This window comes from Aristolochia californica, unplaced genomic scaffold (assembly GCF_029961685.1).
Source record: "Aristolochia californica isolate CCGP_79_NKW_82.1479 unplaced genomic scaffold, dmAriCali1.0.hap1 SCAF_7, whole genome shotgun sequence".
NCBI lineage: Eukaryota > Viridiplantae > Streptophyta > Magnoliopsida > Piperales > Aristolochiaceae > Aristolochia > Aristolochia californica.
Window position 1 is genome coordinate 465,440 of NW_027182268.1, and position 21,245 is coordinate 486,684.

The 21,245-nt window shown below is 37.6% G+C and overlaps 2 protein-coding genes across 5 annotated transcripts; both read right to left on the reverse strand.

The window, feature by feature from the left end:
* Window positions 1-430: 430 nt before the first annotated feature.
* Window positions 431-7,980, reverse strand: LOC137937068 (NADH dehydrogenase [ubiquinone] flavoprotein 1, mitochondrial). 2 transcript variants are annotated; one of them, XM_068782106.1, is made up of 3 exons: window positions 7,559-7,716; window positions 1,247-2,725; window positions 431-762 (listed from the first exon to the last, which is right to left on the reverse strand). In XM_068782106.1, exons 1-2 carry the CDS (start codon window positions 7,559-7,561, stop codon window positions 1,265-1,267), a joined length of 1,464 nt encoding a protein of 487 aa, XP_068638207.1. In that variant the 5' UTR covers window positions 7,562-7,716; the 3' UTR covers window positions 431-762; window positions 1,247-1,264. The 2 variants fall into 2 exon arrangements, with proteins under 2 accessions (XP_068638207.1, XP_068638208.1); XM_068782107.1 differs by lacking the exon at window positions 7,559-7,716 and adding an exon at window positions 7,871-7,980 and having other exon boundaries at window positions 432-762.
* Window positions 7,981-8,800: 820 nt separating this feature from the next.
* On the reverse strand, window positions 8,801-19,277 carry LOC137937028 (uncharacterized protein At1g10890-like). 3 transcript variants are annotated; one of them, XM_068782044.1, is made up of 6 exons: window positions 19,199-19,258; window positions 19,043-19,102; window positions 18,739-18,948; window positions 16,575-16,823; window positions 9,579-9,798; window positions 8,801-9,322 (listed from the first exon to the last, which is right to left on the reverse strand). In XM_068782044.1, the coding sequence occupies exons 3-6, from the start codon at window positions 18,858-18,860 to the stop codon at window positions 9,056-9,058; spliced, it is 858 nt and encodes a 285-aa protein (XP_068638145.1). In that variant the 5' UTR covers window positions 18,861-18,948; window positions 19,043-19,102; window positions 19,199-19,258; the 3' UTR covers window positions 8,801-9,055. The 3 variants fall into 3 exon arrangements, with proteins under 3 accessions (XP_068638145.1, XP_068638146.1, XP_068638147.1); XM_068782045.1 differs by lacking the exon at window positions 19,043-19,102 and having other exon boundaries at window positions 19,199-19,277; XM_068782046.1 differs by lacking the exons at window positions 18,739-18,948; window positions 19,043-19,102; window positions 19,199-19,258 and adding an exon at window positions 16,957-18,711.
* Between the last annotated feature and the right edge of the window lie 1,968 nt (window positions 19,278-21,245).

Here is a 21,245-nt window from a genome sequence, read left to right on the forward strand (position 1 = left end):
TGATTGATTGTCTGTGTTCTGGCAGGCGCTTCGATCCCTAGCATTAGACAATTGTTATTATTATAAGCTTAATTACAAACAAATGCCTTTCTACGTAAACTGGCACTTGCAATACGTTGCCCAAGACCAACCACTGACTGATGGAGATCCAATACTAGAAACAGCTCTTTAGCCATGAATAGTTATAGAAAGCTGTAAATAGTTGATAAACCAATACTAATTCTTGCATGCTTACAAATATCCCAGTCGAGTTCACTGTTTTTTTATTTTTTGGCCCTTTGAAATTGTATCATAACATAGTCGTTATACAAATAAAGGAGAGCCATCTTGCCCCTTGAGAATCTTCAACTTAGGGCTATCATTCTCAGATTTTTTCATTAAGAATTCATACTTACACCCTATAAATAAGTATGTTACGGCAAAAATAGCAAGCAAATTGCATATCATCTGTACCAATGAATTTCCACTTCCACAAGGGAGAATATGAACTTGTCTGTCTTGTATTGGAGTTTAAAGTTAACTTATGGGTTTTACAGACATAACTTGTCTGTCTTGTATTGGAGTTTAAAGTTAACTTATGGGTTTTACAGACATCCAAAATGAAGATGCAGGTAAAAATTCAATCAGTTCAACATTCGGTCTAAGAGGAGAATCACTACCTAAAAAATACAAAAAGAGGAGATGAGTGAGTTTTCCTTGCCAAAACATGGAGTTTCTTCAACCCTTTTATTCCACAATATCAACCTTGCAGCATTACATCTCCTGGCATAAAAAAACAGTTTCACAACTAAATATTAGATCATATATAACAAATGCTGGTATAGTATAATCCACAATAAGTTCTTATATCACATAAATAAATAGCTAATGACTCAAAAGAGATACACTGACAGGGGTGGGTCTAGTAAGCATGAATTTACAAATGCCAATTGACTCAAATACTACAATGGATTTCCCTTTGTAGTATAGATCACAAGCAACCCTTGTCTGCTAATATGTCCAAGAGACTGACAATATAGAGTCCAACAAGTGCTACTTACAATTACAAAATCACCGAGGCACTTCATCCAACTTATTGAGTAGCCAATGGTAATGAAAAATGTAGCAATTTAACTCAGTATACTGAAAGTTTTCAAAGACCACAGACATTCATCACAACAGGAGATACGAAACTAATTCTATCATCTGAAAAGCAATGCAACCCACAGCTATAATTTCTTTGAAATGTTTAAACGAAGAAAACCACCTGGGTACAGACATCTTTCTAAGCAGATGCCGCAGTCTCCAGTAGCTCTCTCTCAGCCCTATCCCGGATTCTCCTCTCCAACTCTGGTCTGCAATGCCTAATAAGCCCTTGTACAGGCCAAGCAGCAGCATCACCCAAGGCACAAATTGTATGCCCCTCAATCTGCTTAGTAACCTCCTGAAGCATGTCAATCTCTTCCAGCTTTGCATTACCAACCTTCAATCTCTCCATAATCATCCAAAGCCACCCTGTTCCCTCTCTGCATGGTGTGCACTGACCACAGCTCTCATGCTTGTAGAAGTACGAAAGCCTTGCAATCGCATCTACCACATCAGTGGATTTGTCCATCACTATTACTGCTGCTGTCCCCAGTCCAGATTGAACTGCCTTGAGTGCATCGTAATCCATCAATACATCGTCACATATGTCTTTGGGAATTAGAGGGACAGATGAACCTCCTGGAATAACTGCCAGTAAATTATCCCACCCACCTCTAACTCCACCACAGTGCCGTTCTATCAACTCCTTCAATGGAATACTCATCTCCTCTTCCACTGTGCATGGTTTATTCACATGGCCTGACACACAGAATAATTTAGTGCCTGAATTGTTCTTTCGACCAAAGCTTGCAAACCACTCTGGGCCACGCCTTAAGATGGTTGGAGACACGGCAACAGTCTCTACATTAGTGACAGTCGTAGGGCAGCCATACAATCCTGAATTTGCTGGAAAAGGAGGCTTCAGTCTTGGTTTCCCTTGTTTCCCCTCAAGACTCTCCAGTAGTGCAGTCTCCTCCCCACAAATGTAAGCCCCAGCACCATAATGGATATGCACATCAAAGTCATAACCAGAGCCACATGCATTCTTTCCTAGGAAGCCAGCCTTGTAAGCTTCTTTTCTGGCCTTTTCAAGCGCCAGTCGCTCATTGACATATTCACCCCTTATGTAGATGTAGGCCGCAGTGGCCCTCATACCAACACCAGCAATTAGACACCCTTCCAGCAGTTTGTGTGGATCATGGCGCATAATTTCTCTGTCTTTACATGTTCCAGGTTCACTCTCATCAGCATTTACCACAAGATAGGAAGGGCGACCATCAGATACTTTTGGCATAAATGACCACTTAAGACCAGATGGAAAACCAGCACCACCACGACCACGAAGGCCTGATTTTTTCATCTCATTGACAATCCAATCAGTACCTTTCAAGACTAAATCTTTGGTCCGATACCAGTCACCCCTCTTCATGGCTCCTTTAATGAAGGGGTCATGCAAGCCATACAGGTTAGTAAAAATCCGGTCCTCATCTTTGAGGCCTCCAAAGTGGGTTTTCTCAGGAGGGGGGGGTGGTGTTGGCTGTGGAGTGCCTGCTGTAGTTGCAGCTTGGGTGCTGAATGATCTGTAAACAGGATCTACATTGTGAATGCGGCGACAGACTGCCACAGTTCTTGACAAGTACAGAAGGTTCTTCATGGATGCCTACGACAATTTGATAAAATAGAACCAAATTAATCAACCAACACAGTCATTAAATAAACTGATCTGTTCATCAATGCATGCAAAGCCAATTTACACTATAACAGTATATCATAGATGCAGAAATATAAACACAAGTCAATCCTTAACACATGAAGCCATACTGGTGCATTACTCTTCCGGAAAAAAGACAAGAAATCTTATTGACTGTCATTCAGGCTCTACACCCCACCATGGAATACAACATGCAAGCTAAAAAATTTATGTACTAGCACAAAATTTCCCAAATGTCCAGTAATAATGTATGGACAACCCTTTTTAGCCACGTATTGTACTCTTTACTCTTTTAATAGCTTATGCATCTTCATTCAAAAAAAATAATAATGTATGGACAACAAACTAATCCAACAAACACGAGCCTAGTTTTAACCCTATATCAAATCACAATCAAATAACAACCTTTGCCCTAAGTAACATTCTATTGGCATAAAAAAGAATGAGGAAAGCTAAAGAAGATCCTCCCTGACAGAAAGAGGCAAAGAAAACGAGTCACCAAAACAAGCAACTTGAGTTTTGCAAATGTCTAAAAGGTGCTCTCATTTAATGGTTACATAATAAGACGCTAACATAGAACCAGACCATACACAAATCCATCAGAGTGTAATGTCCGAAACTGGAAACTTGAACTGTTGGCACCAATATGACAGTAACATCACTTTGTTGAAAAGTTTCCATTTGTAAAGGGAAGACCTATTTAATCAATCGTTGCCACAGATGTGAGGATCTCCCATGCACACAATAATAAGTGGAGGCCTCTAAAAGAGGAAGCAGTGAAAATTGTACACATAAATAGGTGCTTTCACCTTGATAATGATCAAAATTAAATGGGATCAAACACACAATCCTTTGGCCATGGACCTCCTCCATCAGGCCTAATGAGAAGGCAGGTAACCTAAATCTGCAAACACACCATTTAATGCTATAACAGGAAAGCATTCAGCAGATAGGACATATACGCAAAATGATGCCATTGGAAATTAAAAGTATTTAATTAAATGGCGAAAAGCATAATAATGTTAAAAAGGTGGTGAAGACAACAAACAAAAGAATCACTTCACAATAGGACTCACTCCCTCAATGAGAAGACAGGCTGCCAATGTGATCTCACACCCCATATAATGTCACTCATAAAAGAAAGACATGCTAAAGCTAGGACCACTATTTAAAATCATGCATTTGCAACAATAAATATTTTGATTTTAGTGGCAGAAAGCATAAGTATGTTAAAAGGATGACAAAAACAACAGACAGGATCTATTACAAACTATCCCTTCCTAGGGTAACAGATAACTGCATGGTGCATTTTATGTTCATCAGTTCGTTTCCTTTTTTTTTTTTTTTTTGAAAGATATAAATTTCCATTAAGAAGATAGGAAAGACAGAAAATTGCATACAAGGTCTAAAGCCCATCAACAACAACAAATACAAAGAAGTTAACCACCAAATATCAAGAGATTGTTCCTCAAGTCCTTTTGCAAGAAAATCAGCTAAACAATAAGATGATTTAAGGGCGTGAGAACATGACACTTGGATTTCTGTACAAATATCTTGAATTTCAGCATACACAGATCATCACCAACTAATAACAACCAAAGAATCTCCTTCAAATTCAAGGGAATCCAAGAACAAGATTTAACGATCTTCAAGGCACATAAAAGGAATCTAAGCTCCACTTCAGTGGAGTCAACAGTAGCACCTAAAAGCCTGAAAAAGATAGACTGGTATCTCTCACGAATCTGAAAAACATCAACATATCTAGATGGCCATTTCAGCTTCAGTCAAAGTTCAACTCTATGACTCCAAAATTTGGAGGGGAGCAAGAAGTAATTTTGACCAGAGGATGAAAATAAAAGGGATCTAATCTCCACTTCAGTGGAGTCAGTAACACCACCTAGACACCCTGAAATATAAAAGTTTATCCCCTCATAAATTCAAAAAACACAACCACATCCAGAGGGCTTCTTAAGCTTTCATTAAAGTTCAACCTTATGACACCAAAATTTGGAGGGAACCTAGAATCAATGTTGGGCTCAGGATGAAAAATGTGAGCTTGCAGCTTGCAGCATGGAACCAATTTCTTTGAATTAAAGCACTAAGTATCTCTTGAAACTCTTTTCTAAGTCCCACCCAGAAAACTAATGAAGTGCCTTCCCAACAATTTCTCCTACAGAAGAGGCTCTATGAGAAAAACACTATGATTCCTTTCTTCCCAAAGACTCATGGAATAATAGCGTGAGTAACTTTCTAAAAAATCTTGCCAAGGTTTGGAAGAGTCCAACTAATGTTTTAATGAAGAAACTCATCAAAAGATGCTGGGAAATAAAATCTATTCCAAATCAGTGAAAAAAGAAACCCCAAACCTTAAAAGAGAATGCACAACAACGAAGAAGACAGCAGTTGTTCCTTTTCAATGCAACAGAACTTGTATAGACCACCATCAAAGTGCATTCCTCTTCTTTCTAACAACTTCACGCTGAGAATCTTTCCTCTAATCCCACACTAGTTAAAGAAGATACATCAATGCGGTTCTAAAAGTCTCCAATCAACATAAAAAGGACAAATTTGCCCATTTAGTCAAATCAGTGAGCTGTAAAATGTACCAAATGTAAAATGACCTTGGTTCCACATCCAATTGAGCTTTTGTATCTCTTATTGGCAGAAGTAGAAATCATCAAGGAGATGACTAGCACCAATAGCCTCATCATCATTAATGTCTACACTTTTGAGGTCCCAATATCTTTTCCCATGGATGCTTCAACTCAAACATAAGGGTCACTTACAGTCTAGACATGTTAAAGTAGAAACTAGCAATGTTAGAATCACCAAACCATCCATCGAACCAGAACTAAACTCTAGAACTGCAGCTAACTTAAAACTGAATTCCATTCTTGAAATCATTAGTAAGTTTGCAAGTCATCATCCAAAGACAAGCACTATATATGGGCTTGTTACAGAGAAACCAATCATTCTAATTGAGGATATACTTTGTCGAAATCATTAGTAAGTTTGCAACTCATCATCCAAAAACAAGCTCTATATATGAGCTTGTTACCCAGAAACCAATCACTCTAATTGAGGATATACTTTGAAATCACAACCTATCTCCATAATGAATTCCTTTCAGCACTGAATCACCACAGCCATTTTGTAAGAAAGGCCTTTTTCATGATCCACATCATCTTAATACCCAAACCTCCATAAGTTTAAGGGAGACAGATTTCCTTATTTTTTATTTTTTTTTAAAAGATGTATTTATATTAGAGACAGATTTCCTTCTTGCAAACTTACTAATGATTTCGACAACAGAAATCATTCTAATTGAGGATATACTTTGAAATCACAACCTATCTCCATAATGAATTCCTTTCAGCACTGAATCACCACAACCATTTGGTAAGAAAGGCTTTTTTCATGACTTCATACCCAAACCTCCATAAGTTTAAGGGAGACAGATTTCCTTCTAGCAAACTTACTAATGATTTTGACAACAGAAATCATTCTAATTGAGGATATACTTTAAAATCACAACCTATCTCCATAATGAATTCCTTTCAGCAATGAATCACCACAACCATTTGGTAAGAAAAGCTTTTTTCATGATCCACGTCATCTTAATACCCAAACCACCATAACTTTAAGGGAGACAGATTTCCTTCTTGCAAACTTACTAATGATTTCAACAACAGAAATCATTCTAATTGAGGATATACTTTGAAATCACAACCTATCTCCATAATGAATTCCTTTCAGCACTGAATCACCACAACCATTTGGTAAGAAAGGCTTTTTTCATGATCCACATCCTCTTAATACCCAAACATCCATAACTTTAAGGGAGACAGATTTCCTTCCAAATGACAAGTATCTAGCTGGTGGAGTTTGAAGATGCCCTCCACAGAAATTTATCATTCAAGGGCTTCAATTTGTTTGCAATACTTGCCTGAAAGAAAGAAAATGGCAAGACTTTGAAGAGTCTATTAAGAAGAGTAAATCAACCAGCCTTAGCAAGTGACTAATCCTTCTTTGATGACAATAATTTTTTCAATCTTCTCCAAGATTGCACAACGAAGATCATTGAACCTTCTCTGAATAGAGGAAGTCCCAAATAGAGGGATGAAAGAGAAGAAATGAGGGACCAAAGAGAGCTGGCCACACCATCATCACCACTAGGAAAATTAAAACCAAAGATAAAAGACTTCTCCCAGTTACTTTCTTGTCCCACAGTAATCTCATAAACAGAAACAAAAGCTTTCAATCATCCCACCTACTCAACTCACAAAAGCACGTTGTGTCCTTTATAAATTCTGGGGTGGACCACCTAGGGGCCTCACCAGCCTAGGTGGTTTCCGACCCTCTCTAATTTGTAAGATTTTAGGTTATATTCAAATAACCACTCTACCCCTCCATTAGACCGTTTATCACAAACGAACTGAATGGAGTAGGAGAATAACAAATTTGAAAGCAAGGGGTGTGACTAATTTAGCAATTGTCAGGAACGTGAGAGTGAATAAGAACTTTTTTTCAAGGGGTTGAGAGTATTTCACCACCACCACCATCCCCCTCAAAAAAAAAATAATAATAATAATAATAAAATATGGACTATAGACAATGGGAGATTGAAGAGAAGCAATTCCATGAGGATGCAAGAAGTAGACATTACCATCTGGATGCCATGAGATAAGCATAAGAGAAAAGCATTAAAAGCAAAAATTCTACATCTTAGCTGCCACAAAACCCATGCATTACAAAGTGTATTGTTGGACAACGAAAAGGCACCATTAACAGAGATTGAAGACCAGAGAGTAATTCCTGATCACTTTTTACATAGATCCTTCTCTCCGTCTCTGTAAACGAGATTAGGGGGAAAGATTGGTGGGGCCTTCCCCTACGGGGGAACGGGGGAAGGCCCCCGCCCCCCTTTTTTCCTCTTCGATGCTATGGATTTTCTCTTTTGTTTCTGTCAGATCCAGGAATCGGAGATGGAAGGAGGAGACCACGCTACCCCCTTCAACCTCCAATGAAAAGTAATAACAATAACCAGAACTAAATCGCATCTAATTTTCAAAAAGAAAAAAATAATAAACATACCAGGAGTACAGCGGAGGAAACCTGAGGAGAAAACAGAAGTCGAATCAGTGGAGAGGGAGGTGACGGACGGGGAGGCCGTGAGGATTGGGCTAATGTTTTATATTTACCAAATTACCCATTGTTAGGCAAGGCAGCCGAATGCTGAGAAGGCCGGGGAAAATGAAAAATATTTACGGAATGCCTATTTTATTTAGAACGGGTAAGAGCTGATTTATTACCAGCTTATTTACTTAATATTAGAACGGGTAAGAGCTGTTTTATTAATTTGACAGTTACGGCAAATGCTCCTCTAACAACGGTTAGCGAATACACCCAAAAAATTAGGTGTAAAAAGCTACAAAGGCTCCCTGACAACGGCTAACTAATACACCCAAAAGACAACGTACAAAAACTACAACCTACCAGAGTAGACAGAACCACTCTAACATCCCCCACTCCCTTTCTATCTCTACTCTAGACAGAGGGAGAAGGTAAAGAGGGATAACCTTTCTCAACTAAACCTGAGTAATTGATGATGATATATATTTAAAATCAATAACTAAAATACCCTTAAGAAGAAAATTACATAACCAATTTAGAACCTCAAGAATTTCTATGATCACATAGGTTAACTAACTCATTTTGTACACCATTTACAATGGGGTGGATGGTGGATCCCACATAAATTATACAGGCCCCCTCAACTATCAACCATTTATACAAGGTATTATATTTATCAAATGAATCTTCATCTTTTTCCTTTCAATTGAATCAACTTCATTTTATAACTACACCAAAGAAAATGAAACTTTCTCCTCTTTAAAAACAGAAAGCTAACCAGACACACTTTGAATTATAAATACTAGTCTTTAATGAAAGAGCTGCTTTGCAAAACCCAAAAGTCGTACCAAAAGCAACCTGACTAATCAAAGGAATAAAAAGTCTTAGTGGCATGGGGCATGGAGAGATGAAATAATAACAAAAAAAAAAAAAAAACCGTATTTTCTCCCTTATCTTGTCCATCATTGTCCATTAAAGGTACAGGCCTTTCTCAAATTAATTCATAGGCAGACAGTAAAAAGAAGATTGCACATTTAAACCATAATACATTTCATACCAGCACGTCCAACCAACAATTCAACCCAACAACAACCCAAATACTGCTTCCCAAGAATGAAAGCAGCAGCAGCCCTTTTTTAACTACTCTCATTTCAGACCCAGTCCAAAGGAAACTTTAGGTCGAGATTTGTTCTTACCCAGCACCCTCATCTGCTTGGCTCGTTCTTCCTCTTCTTCCAATTTCTTCCTTCTCATAGCTTCTTCTTTCTGTCGCTGGAGCCGCTCCAACTCCCGGTATCGTTCTTCCTCTTTCTGTTGCTGCTCTAGAGCCTCTCTCCTTTGTGCTTCTTCTACTCTTCTTCGGTTCTCCTCCAGCATTCTATCAAGCTCTTCTCTCTCCTTACGAGCTTGTTCCTGTGGCCCATATCAAAGTCATGTCAACCACCAATAGAAATATAAAACATCTGCGTAATAGATCTCTATAGCACATGAATCGAGAAGAAAAAAGTTTAAAAGTGGCTGTCCGAGATAAAACTAATATCTTTAACTTCCCAGGGAAATTTCAGGTAATCAAAGACAATATGATCTGCAGCATGAAGAGGAGGATGCAAATTAGATTAGTTGATCCAAAATTTTCAAAACATTATGATCAAATATATCTGAAGATTACCTCTTTCCGCCGAGCTTCAGCAAGAGCAGTTTCTTTTTCCTTTTCAAGTTGAGCAGCCACATCATCGAGTAACTTCTTCCTACCTTCCTCTATTCTTCGCTGGATCTCTAGTTTGACCTCCTCAGAGTTCAAACTCTCCTCGACCTTTTTGTGTATGGCCTCTTCTACTCTCCGTGCAGTTTCCTCTTCCAATAGTTTCAGTTCTGCTTCCCTTTGACGCCTAATATATCATAACTAAAGTTAGACAGATAAATGAACCTCAGCAAGATACTGCAACATCTCGTGTTCAGAAAGGCCTTCAATGCTAGATTACTGAGCACAACGGCATTGACCAATGCAAACAAATCTTTTCTGTTATCCTTTCTTTTCATCCATCAAGAGATTAAATTTACAGGCTTATGCTTTTAAGGCATACCTCTAACAGATTTGAGAGCCAAACAAATGAAGTTTTCAAACTGTTGAACAGTAGAGACAAAAAGCAGGCACCCAATTGGATCATCAAATATAACAAGTTGGAACTATAGCAGTAGAGCTTCCCTTCAGAAAAAGCCTGTGGAGAGGAATGTCAAGTAACCTGTTGCAGGTTTGAAACTAATCACCAAACTCACATTAAATGACAGTCTTGACACAAGATAAAACTACTCAAATCACAGATAATTGGAGTTATCAATTATTTGGGGCAGAAAAACACAATCAGAAGGGGCAAAGTCCACACAGAACAGAAGACTCCACAAAATTCCATCAACTCTTAATGTCAATTAAAGCAGATAAGCAAATGCCTATCAACGTTAACATCACAATCTTTGGTGAAAAATAGTGATATTACTTGAGGACAACAGTAAGGCTCAAATTCCTTGGTGAAGCTAACACTTTGCAGTTGAACAGCCACAAACCGTTTAATTTCCACTCGAAAAAGAAACCCATCATGTACTTATCCTCCTCCGGGAGCCTTCTTAATGGAATCCTGTTTCTCATCGTTATATGAAAACAAATAGAAGCCCATCACACAGCAGATATCCGTCACTTGACAAAACCATCCCATGTACATGATCAATTTTACAGAAGCCAAAGCTTCAAGTTTGAAGTAAACTACAACAGACAAGAGTTTGATTTTACTATAGTAAGTGGCCCAAGTAAAAAAAGTTATTACATTAAATTTTGAGTAATAAATTTTTAGAAAAAACAACCAAAAACAAAGAAAAAAATCATCATCCGACGGCAAAAGGAAAAGATATTTTACTTGACCCGATATTTGACACATGATGATTTTATTATCATTATTGATAAAGTTAAGATCCTTTTGCCAGCCAAGACACCCTTTTTTTCTCAACTCTCTAACAGAGTTACCCCTCTATAAGGGTAACATCGAAAGAAAACCTTCTTTAATTAAAAAAAAAATTAAAATCTTAGTCCATCTAAATCAAGTGCAAACTTTGTCTTATTCAAAAATACTTTTAAAATCAAAGCTCTGCTTGAGAAACTAAGAAATTAGAAAAAAAAAATTGTACTTTACAAAAAGTTGCAAACTGTCCATAAATCCATAACTAAGAAAACAGAAGCCTGTCCAAAAATGCATTCTAAATTGAAAAGATGAATTGGCAAAGAAGAAAAAACAAGTCTAAGGAATTTTCCTGAATTTAAAATTGGAAATTGATAGATACAACAAGTGATAGATACAATCCAATTGTGTGGATGAAAGCTCCTACTAGTTAAGGTCAAGTTTGTCAGTTGATTTTTTGTGGTGATTTAGCAATAACCGCAATGCTTCAGAATCCATTTGGGTCTTAATTAGCTATCTCAGGAGCCACTGCTCCACTATTTTCTTTTTTGAAAATGCCACGGTTCTGATTCTTTTCTTTTAAAAAAAAAAAAAAATACCATGGTTCCATTATTCTGTTATCTATTTACAAGATATGGTCAAATTAGGAAAAACTGCTCCAAAGTGGAGGCATAGATGCTGACATATCAAGTAAACCTTATTCTAATGTGCGAGTTTTTTTTCTGAAAAGATTCCAATTTGCAAGTGATTAAGATTTTGCTTTTTGTTTCTTTTTTGCTTTCTTTGAGATAAAGCCATAATTTTAATAGCTTTATTACCTGGGTTAAATTCCAGTAGGTGTCTAATTGAAGAATCAGTTCAACAGATGTAAGCCTATAAACAGGATAAACAACCCTAGAGCTATCTGGTACAGGTTCTATAAAGTGTGAAGTTTTTCAGATTTCTGAACTCATCTTTGTCAACTGGTTTAAATTCAACTCCAGAAAGTCAGGAGTTGAAGTTCAGACTGCACATATATCTAACTTGTCTGATTACTTTTTTTTTAAATGATTGTCTGATTACTTTAAAAGCAGTCATATGTCAATTCTGAGCTAAAATCACCACAATGGATTAAAAAAATGACCTATACACCAATAAGCCCAGATTGATTTTAAATATCAATATAAAATTAGTAACATTCAGTGCAATCAGCAATACCAGAGCAAACTTCTTAAGCTGATAACATCGTTTTAATTTTATAATACCCTCAATAACAATAAAACGAGATGGGTGAACTAGACATCAAAACTAATCTCCCCAGATGAAATCTGCATTTAAGCAACTTGCTGTCACTTATCAAATTACAGATTCTCTAATGTTAGTTGAGGGAAATTTCCCAACCAAAATATCTTATTCTTTTTTATCATCCACATACTGTGGTCCTACCAAAGAATCACGCCAACTTTTAATTAGGTAGATAATGATGACATCCTAAATTTAAAAAAAAAAATCATAAAAAGACAGATACAAAGACCCCTTAAAGATTGCAGGGAAGAAATGATAACAATAAAACGTGCAAGAATTAAGTAGCCTATTGTTGGGGACAATCGTCTCTAATCATTGCCCAATTCTTTTGGACACCAAAACAAGTGTATGGGATAGGAAATCTTTTCGATTTGAAAACGTTTGGTTGCAAGGTAAGGAATGTTCTAGACTCATGGACTGTTGGTGGAAGGAAGCTGATGTTGTGGGTCCGAAAGGTGGTGCTGTAGCCAATTAAATTGAAAATCTTGAAGAACAAACTTCAGTCATGTCCAAAACCACTCATGTTTCCCTCTACCAAAAGGAGGCCCTTCGTTTGCTTGTTGAGGCTCTTTGACCTTCTCGAAGAAGGTAGACGATTTCCCCCCTAGTTTTCTGAAATAATTGCTGTCTCATCAAAATTGCAGAATTTGATTAACAACGATAGGATTAAGGGGAAGCAATGGGCCAGATACCGTTGGCTGAAAGAGGGGGATACCTATTCCCACTTCTTCCATTACAATGATTCTGCACCTCACTGGTCCAACACGATCACCTCCCTTCAAATTGAAGAGGAGATGACTTTTGATAGATCATTATTAATAATGAAATCTTGAGTTTTTTATTCAGTCCTATTGAAGGGAAAATGTACCAATGAACCTGCTCTCCTTCACCTTCCTCTGAGACACTTAACAGGGGCTCAACGGGTAGGACTAGAATAATATGCACCATGGAAGAAATAGAAGTTGTCATTTCTCAAATGCCTTTGGATAAGGTGCCAGGTCTTACTAGATTTAATGGAATTTTTTTCTGATCTGTCTGGCATTTCATTGCTGATGACGTCAAAAGCATGGCAAATGATTTCTACCTACATGTCAAAAGCATGATAGATGACTTTTACCAAAATGGGATTACCTATCGAAATCTTGATGCATCCTTTATTGCCTTGTTGTCGAAGAAAGAAAATGTGGAGAAGGTGTCAGATTTCAGGCCTATTAGCCTTATCTTGGTTTCTTACAAGATCGAATCCAGGATTTTGGCCAATAGACTCAAGACTGTTCTATCACACATTATCAGCAAGGAACAAAGCTCTTTTATGAAGGGGAGGTTTATTAGATGCAGCAATGGAGGTTCACAAAGTTATTGACTATTTCAAGCGCGGTAGAAGCCTGAGGATCATGTTGAAGCTTAACTTTGAGACGGCATTTGAGAGGGTATGTTGGAGCTACATGGACTCCTCGCTGCTTGACATGGGCTTTGAAGTCAAATGGAGAGGATGGATTCGGAATTGCATTTCTTCAGCAGTGTATTCGGTAATCATCAATAGGAGTGCATGCAGCCATTTCAAGGGCACTAGAGGTGTTCATCGAGGGAATCCCATCTCCCTTCTTTTGTTTAACAATATTGTTGAAGGCCTCACATATATGTTCCACTTAGCTAGAGAAATGGACTGGCTTAAGACTCTCTTTAGTGATGGCAGATTGGATAACCAGATTGTTCAATTCACTGATGACACTATCATCTTTGGCAAAGGCACAACTGAAGAAAGTCTCCATATTAAGGCCTTGCTAAGCATACTTGAGTTGATTTAAGGTCAGAAATTTAATTGTAATAAGACCATTCTATTAGGATTCAATGTCACTCAAGCTGCTCTCGACTCCTTGTCTGAAAGGGTGGGTTGTGGTGCAGGCTCCATCTCAGGCGTCTATCTCGGGTTGCTCTCTACTCTACAAGAATGGGTAAGTCTCTGCAAATGGCATCTTCTGTAGCCTCTTGTTGTGAGTTGTTGACTGCAAGGCATCAGTCCGATGATCATATTGCTGCCATTGTTTGGTCCCTCTCTAGCGCTCCAAAGGTCAATTTCTTCATTTGGAGTGCTCTTCAACGAAAGCCTTTGACTAGAGACAATCTTATTAAGTGTGGATCCATTCTGCCAAGCAACTCATGCTTGTTGTGTGATCAAACTGAAGGGACCATACATCACCTACTTCTACATTGCAAATATTCGGGGCACATTAGGAGTCATCTCTTCACTCTCTCTGACCTTTCTCTTTCCAGTCCTAGACCTTTCAGCGACTTTGTCTCTCTTTGTTCTAGCAGTCATTTCCCTCTCTTGGGTTTAAGTATGCTTAAGTCAACTCTAGCATTTGTTTTATGGGCCATTTGGGGGAGTGGAATTAACGGTGTTTCAGGCAGTACTCCTCTACATGGTTAGTTGTGACTGACAGGATAATGGCTAACATTGTTTCTTGGCTTTTTACACTTGATATTTTTGGAGACTTTGTGGGAGGAAGCACTAGAAACAATCGAATCCAAATTGCAAATCTCACCTAACACAAGCAGCACCCATCGATGGTTGAATGACAGCCACAATCAAATGATGATATCAAGCTTAATTTAAATGATTCTTCACTTGAAAACCACGGTCCCTCGTGGTTTGGGGTGTTTTCAAAAAGTCAAATGGTAGCATGCTCATGTTCAGCCTCTCAGCACTTCAGATTCCACAACCGCTGAGATTCAAGCACTTTGTCATGGACTTTGGATCTTCATAAATCAATTCCATGGGAGATTTCATGTGGAAGGTCACTCCCAAGTCTGTTCTTAGTTGGTGTACTGGCTCAAAGATGCCCCTTGGCACCGTTGGCAAATGTTTTATGAAATTTAAGATTTATCTAGAGACATTATCTGTAATTGGATTCACATTCCTTAGATTAAAAAAAAAAATTGTGTTGTTGATTCTCTAGCTAAAGAAGGGGTTACCTTCTAATCCCTCATTGTAAAGGTCCCTCTCCTTGATTTCGTGTTTTCTTTTGGGCATTAATGAAACGTACCGTTACTCATAAAAAAAAAAAAAGGATATTCTCGGCCAAACTGGTAATCTACTTCCTAGATACTAACTGTAGCCAATTGCTAAAAGAGATTGACTCATTAAAACTATGCTTAAGAACATGACTAGTTTCTAAGAATCTAAATATTACTAAGATACATATTTTACATGAAATGAGATTTATCCAAACACACTATTAAGAAAATCACCACTGAAAAAAAAAAACACATAAACCCAAATGCAAACAAAATAAAATAATCTAGCTGCCTACCCAAAGGGTAAGCACGACAACATAACTTTTACCTAATAGACTACATCATGCATGTCAATACTTTTTAATGCAATGGAATCCAAAAACCTCAAAGACAAAAGGAACCAGATACTGCAAGGTCAGATGAGAAAAGAGGCAATATAAACACACTAGACAACACTATCAAATGAAATATATTTAGGAAAGAAGCCACTGTGACCCTAGCAGCAATAGCGAGAGGACTTCCTTGAAACTTAAGTATACTGCAACTAAAGTATTGCCAGTTTAACATGTAACACTTCAATAGCTCTACCACGAAAGGTAAACAAAACCCACATCCCTTTGAAACAAATTATTAATTCATCTAGTTCTCCTCCAAGACTTTTCCCAGTTGCAAATAGTAGGAGTAAAACAATTACTCCAGTCACAAACATTCACCTAGAATGAATCCCTTTCAAGAAAATTCTGGAACACATCCCGCTAGCATCCCCACTAAGGACAAGCTCCTACAGATCATAGAATCTAAACACATACAGCTAATGAAGTAAAATGGTTTATTTTGGCTTACAGAGCATTCCAAAATAGTATCAAATGATAATGATAGATTATTCATTAATAATAGTACAACAGAAAACAATAGAGATCATTTCTACTACTTAAATCTACCCTAAAATACTTTAAAAATATTTTAATAACTTGAGACACCAAAGAAATCAAAAGTTATTGTATCAATGATTTACCCTCCCTAAAAGAAAGAAAAGACTTTCTTTTAAAAAGAATGTCAATTGTATAAAAAAGCAGAAGACTAAAAAATAAGAATCAGAGGTCCGTGTGACTAAGGGAGAAGGGAAAGGAGCTAACAACAAGGAAATGAATCCCAGACACCTCTTTGGATAAAGCATCTGCTACATAATCACAGAACAGATATATAAAGTTCCTAGACATCCATTCTTTTTTTGAAGAAACCTAGACATCCATTCTTCTAAAGCGTTTCTAAAACTATAATTGAAACATTTTACAATTATGATAAATGATCACAAATACGAAGCAAAACTTATTTTCACCTCCACAAAGACACCGAATAAATAAATTAGCAATATAATTTCCAGGAAAAAAAACAGGGGAATGTGTGGCTTTTACCTTTTCTTTTCTTCTTCTTCCTTTCTCAACTTTTCAGCTTCATTCTTTCGTTCTATTGAACTAAGACTTGGACTGCGAGATTTTTGAATAGGAGATCTTGTGATACTCCTACTTCTCTGTCTCTTATGTCTGCTAGGTGATGGAGAACGGCTTTTTCGCCGTCTAGGGGTTGGAGAACGACTTTTACGTCGTCTTGGTGAGATAGAACGACTTTTACGTCGTCTTGGTGAGATAGAACGACTTTTCCGCCTGTATAATAAAGTAAAATCATGTAAGAAAAACACTAAAAAGTGAAAACAAGGAATATTAAAAAAATGCCTGATCACCTGACCAAGTAGACTGATCATGCTAGTTTTGTTGCAATATAATACGTACAATTTACCTCATATTTTTGTTACAGTAACCTGTCTGTGCTCCATCTTTTATGAATGTCGCAATTGTGCAAGCAAAGAATAATCATCAGCAGCCATCATCAGCTTACTTCACAGTAGATGGGGACAACCTACATTTCTTAATTACTCTAACAAAGAAACTTTTCCACTGCCAATCTTTAAGGCTGCTTGAGTATTTAAAAAGGACTTTTCTATGTTCAGCTTAATTTCCATCCACTAGAATGAGCAATTAATTTCAGCCTTGTTGGCTTGATAGGTATTACTATGAAGATTAAACATGTCCAGAGGAGAAAACTCTGATGACTGCATAAAGGACTTGAAAATCAAGTAAATTGCAAGTGTACAGCTCCCTAGGAGACCCTATATGCAGAAATCATGTTGAACTTTTTTAATGTAAAAAACAAAATAATAATAATAATAATAATAATAAAACGAACTTACTACATGAGGGAACAATGAAAATAAATAAAATCAAGAAAAAGGATATGGAGAATATGCGGCTACTATGAACTAATAAGTGAAAAGTAAAACATTAAACTATGTGACTCCAGGCCTCTTAAACTGATACAATTTTGAGTAATTCTTTCTCTGTTGAGGGCATGCAACAAAGAAACATTGTGCAGACTATGAATTCAATGACAAGTGGTTGCTAGGCAAGAACCGAACTGAAAGAAAAAACAAAGCATCCAACAAATTAATATTCTTCAATTGGATGTCACACAACATTTTCAAAAAAATAAATATAAAAATTTGTATGCTTAACACCTATTTATCAGGTTGTCTTATCGGACAGTTGAAAAGCTACATCCTGTGATGCTTTTATCACCAGTAGAAGAAGTCATTTTGAGTTAAAAGCTATATTTGCTGGTTTCAGAAGAAAAAAAAATAGGAACACAGCACATGAAGCTTACACCCTTTGCATCATTGGGGCCTTCTTTGAAAATTAAGGTTTCCATTTTAGAGCCGGTCTCATCAGAATAATAAGCAAACATAAACCTCAAAAAATGGTAACCTTCTTCCACAACTTTTGATTTCTAGCAGCTTCTTTAGAAAGATATCATTTTCCATAATCAACAATGGACAATCTATTGCTGGGCTTGTGGGCATTGCAGATTCTACCACTGCGGAGGTGAATGTTCTTCATCTTGGGTTGAAGATTTTCAAAGACAGACTTCAAGGGAAGCTATTGATTAAGGGAGACTCTAAAGTGATCATAAGTTGGTGCTCTAATTCAGCCTCTCCCCCGTGGCGGCATTGGCCAATTATTTCATATATTGCAAATATAGTTTCTTCCATTTTTTGTACTTGGAATCATATTCCTAGGTCAGCCAATTCTATGGCTGAATTTGGAACCTCCCAACAATCTCTTATTGTTTAGGACGGTTCCCCCTCCTTGTAATCTTGCTCTTTTGAGCCTTTTCTATTTTGTAAAAAAAAAAAAAACAATGGACAATCTATATTAAAGGCAAGAAAAACAAAGAACTTTCTTTTTCGAATGGCCAACAGAACCTTTTCCTCTTCCAACCAAGAAAAAGACTAGTGACATAACTAGCTCCAAAGGGGGTGGTACGGCTATCTCACCAAAGGTGGAAAAACAAGCAAAGATAGTTTTACGAACTAAAACAATGAGATGCAAAAATGAAAGGCAAAAGGAGACTCTATAGCTGCAAATAAAGAACACGTCCAATTAAGTACAACGCTTGCTTTACACGAATCGCAATAAGAAACTCCATAACTGAGAACATTCAGAGGGAAATCCAAGCGATTATCACCTGCTATGAGAATACGAATAAGGGCTTCGATCCCGTCTGCTTCTCTTGCTGTACCTGCGGCTCACCGGAGACGGCGAATGCCGCCTCCTGTAGGAGGGTGACCGCGAGACTGACCTAGGCATCTCCGTTCAACCAAAACCCCGCACCCGATTCCGACCCACAAAAACCAATAAGTTATCTCCTCCCAACTTCTCTGCTAAGACGAGTCCCCTGTACAGCATACATTACGAACTGAGATTCTGCCTTCACCTTTATTGTAAATCAAGAACGTGAAACAAAACAAACAAAAACCTTAAATACATACCTCCCAAGAACGTGATAAATCAGGGAAACTTCTCGTCCGTTTAATTACGAACTGAGTCCCCTAAATTAATAACGGAATGTTTCGAAATTAAGTTTTTACAGGAAAACATGGACCTACCCAACCCTAGAGTCATAAAATACGGGGGAAAAGAAGTACCTTGCGAACCTCGTCTGAGAGATGGACGAGAAACGGAGGGAAAGGACAGAGAAGTTCGGTGGTGGCGGAAGAGAACCAGAAGAAAGGGTTTAGATGAGGAGAGGCAGGAGACTCAAGGACCCCACTTTTTAAGAACATCTCAACCTTCCATCGCGTAAAGTGTCACGATAAACAAACCTTTCCCAACGAATTTAAAATTTCACCAAGGAAGGTATTACTAATTTGAATTAAAATATATATAACATTGTTTCCTTCGTTTCAAAACATTAAATATTACTAATATAAATGACAAATAAATTTAATTTAATAATATTTATATAATAGTAATTCTGATAAAAAAAAAATGTAATTTGTTGAAACATCAAATTAAAAGGGAAAGAAAAGATACTAATGAAAACACAATGTTTTCAGAATAATTATTCCAAACGAAAAAAACAGAAAAAGGAGTTGGAACAAGAACTTTGGACTTATTTCCCACCGTTTTCTACAGAAAAATTCTCGAAACTTCTCCTCCTACAAAACGATAACCCAATTCACTGCTGTCATCCCAAAGTGACAAGACATTGATATTTATCTCCTGATATCTCTGTCCTTTGCCACAAATTCCATAACTCTTTCTGGTCCAGGGACCTTCTCCCTCGCACCTCCACAACAGTGATGGATTGATCTGCAGTAAACGTGTCTCCTCTGGTCTATCCGTCCTCCTCCACATTTAAATTAATCAACCACTATAAGATGTCTTCCAGCTTTTACTGGAGAAGGAGATGAAGGTGAAGAAGGGCTTTTTGGCCGTGAGGGTAGGGTCTGAGGAGGAAGACGACGGAGAGTTTCAAAGGTTTATCATTCCAATATCTTACCTCTACCACCCAGAATTCCAGAAGCTTTTGGAGATGGTTCAGGAGGTTGACGGGTTTCGCGTGGCTGGACCGCTGAGGTTGCCTTGCTCGGTTGATGATTTTCTCCATCTCAAATGGCTGATTGAGAGAGAAGCCATGGCTCACCAACAGTATCACAGTGTCCATAGTCTTTTCTGTTTTCTTCTTTTTTGTGTGATAATCATTTCTTTGAGTTCCTTGATAGTGTGGATTTTCCGATCCATGTCTTCTTTGGAGACCATTGAAGAATTTTAACGGTAACATTGTTGAATTTATGAAAAAAATAAAACTTTTATTGAAGAAAGTAGACAATTAAACTAGTTTTGTCTCAATTATATTTAAATTCTAACACATATAAGTTCTAACATAATTAAATAACTCAACATAAAATTAACATAATTAACACCTTTAAATTGAGACTTATGTAAACCTTCCTTCCTCGTAGGAAGACAACTCACGCCAAGAGTCCTCCCCTAAGTTAGTGAGTATTGATTATTTATGCCTAATTTGTTAAGTGAGTTGTATAAATTTTTGTCACAGATTGCTCTTAGTCTAAGATAAAATATGTTATATATCCGTTTTTCTTGTGCGCTCTATAGGTGTTGTTAGCGAAAGTCAATTTTATGCCAGAGGCCCATGAGATTATTCTAGAACATTTTAAGATAGTCACCGGTGTCAGACGTCACCAAAGATCATACACCTACTAGGTGTCAATATCATCAACATACATGATGTTAATACCATCAACATACATAGTAGTAATATAAGGATCCCGACTGAAGCTTTGCTTTGCTCAAAGCTTTAGTAATTTTCGTGGGCACCTCGACCACGAGCAAAGGATATTGAAGGAGATCGTCTTCCAAATACTCCAGTTTCTTTGCCTGAGATATACATCTCGACTACCTAGGATAGGTTCGAGTCTGGTCCGAATCGGGTCCAGGTCGAGTCTTGGTCTGAGTCTTGAGGTCGGTCTAATCTGGTCAAGGTCCGATTTCGGTTCGATCTGATCCGAGCCGCTGGGTCGATTGGACTTTGAATTTGGTTCGTCTAATCAGGTCTGGTCCAGTTCGGTTATGTCCGGTCCGGATCGCTCGTTCCAATTAAATCCGCCTAAATTAGGAAATGGATTTAATTGGAAGGTTGTAGTCGTCATTGATGACAGCCTCTGAACA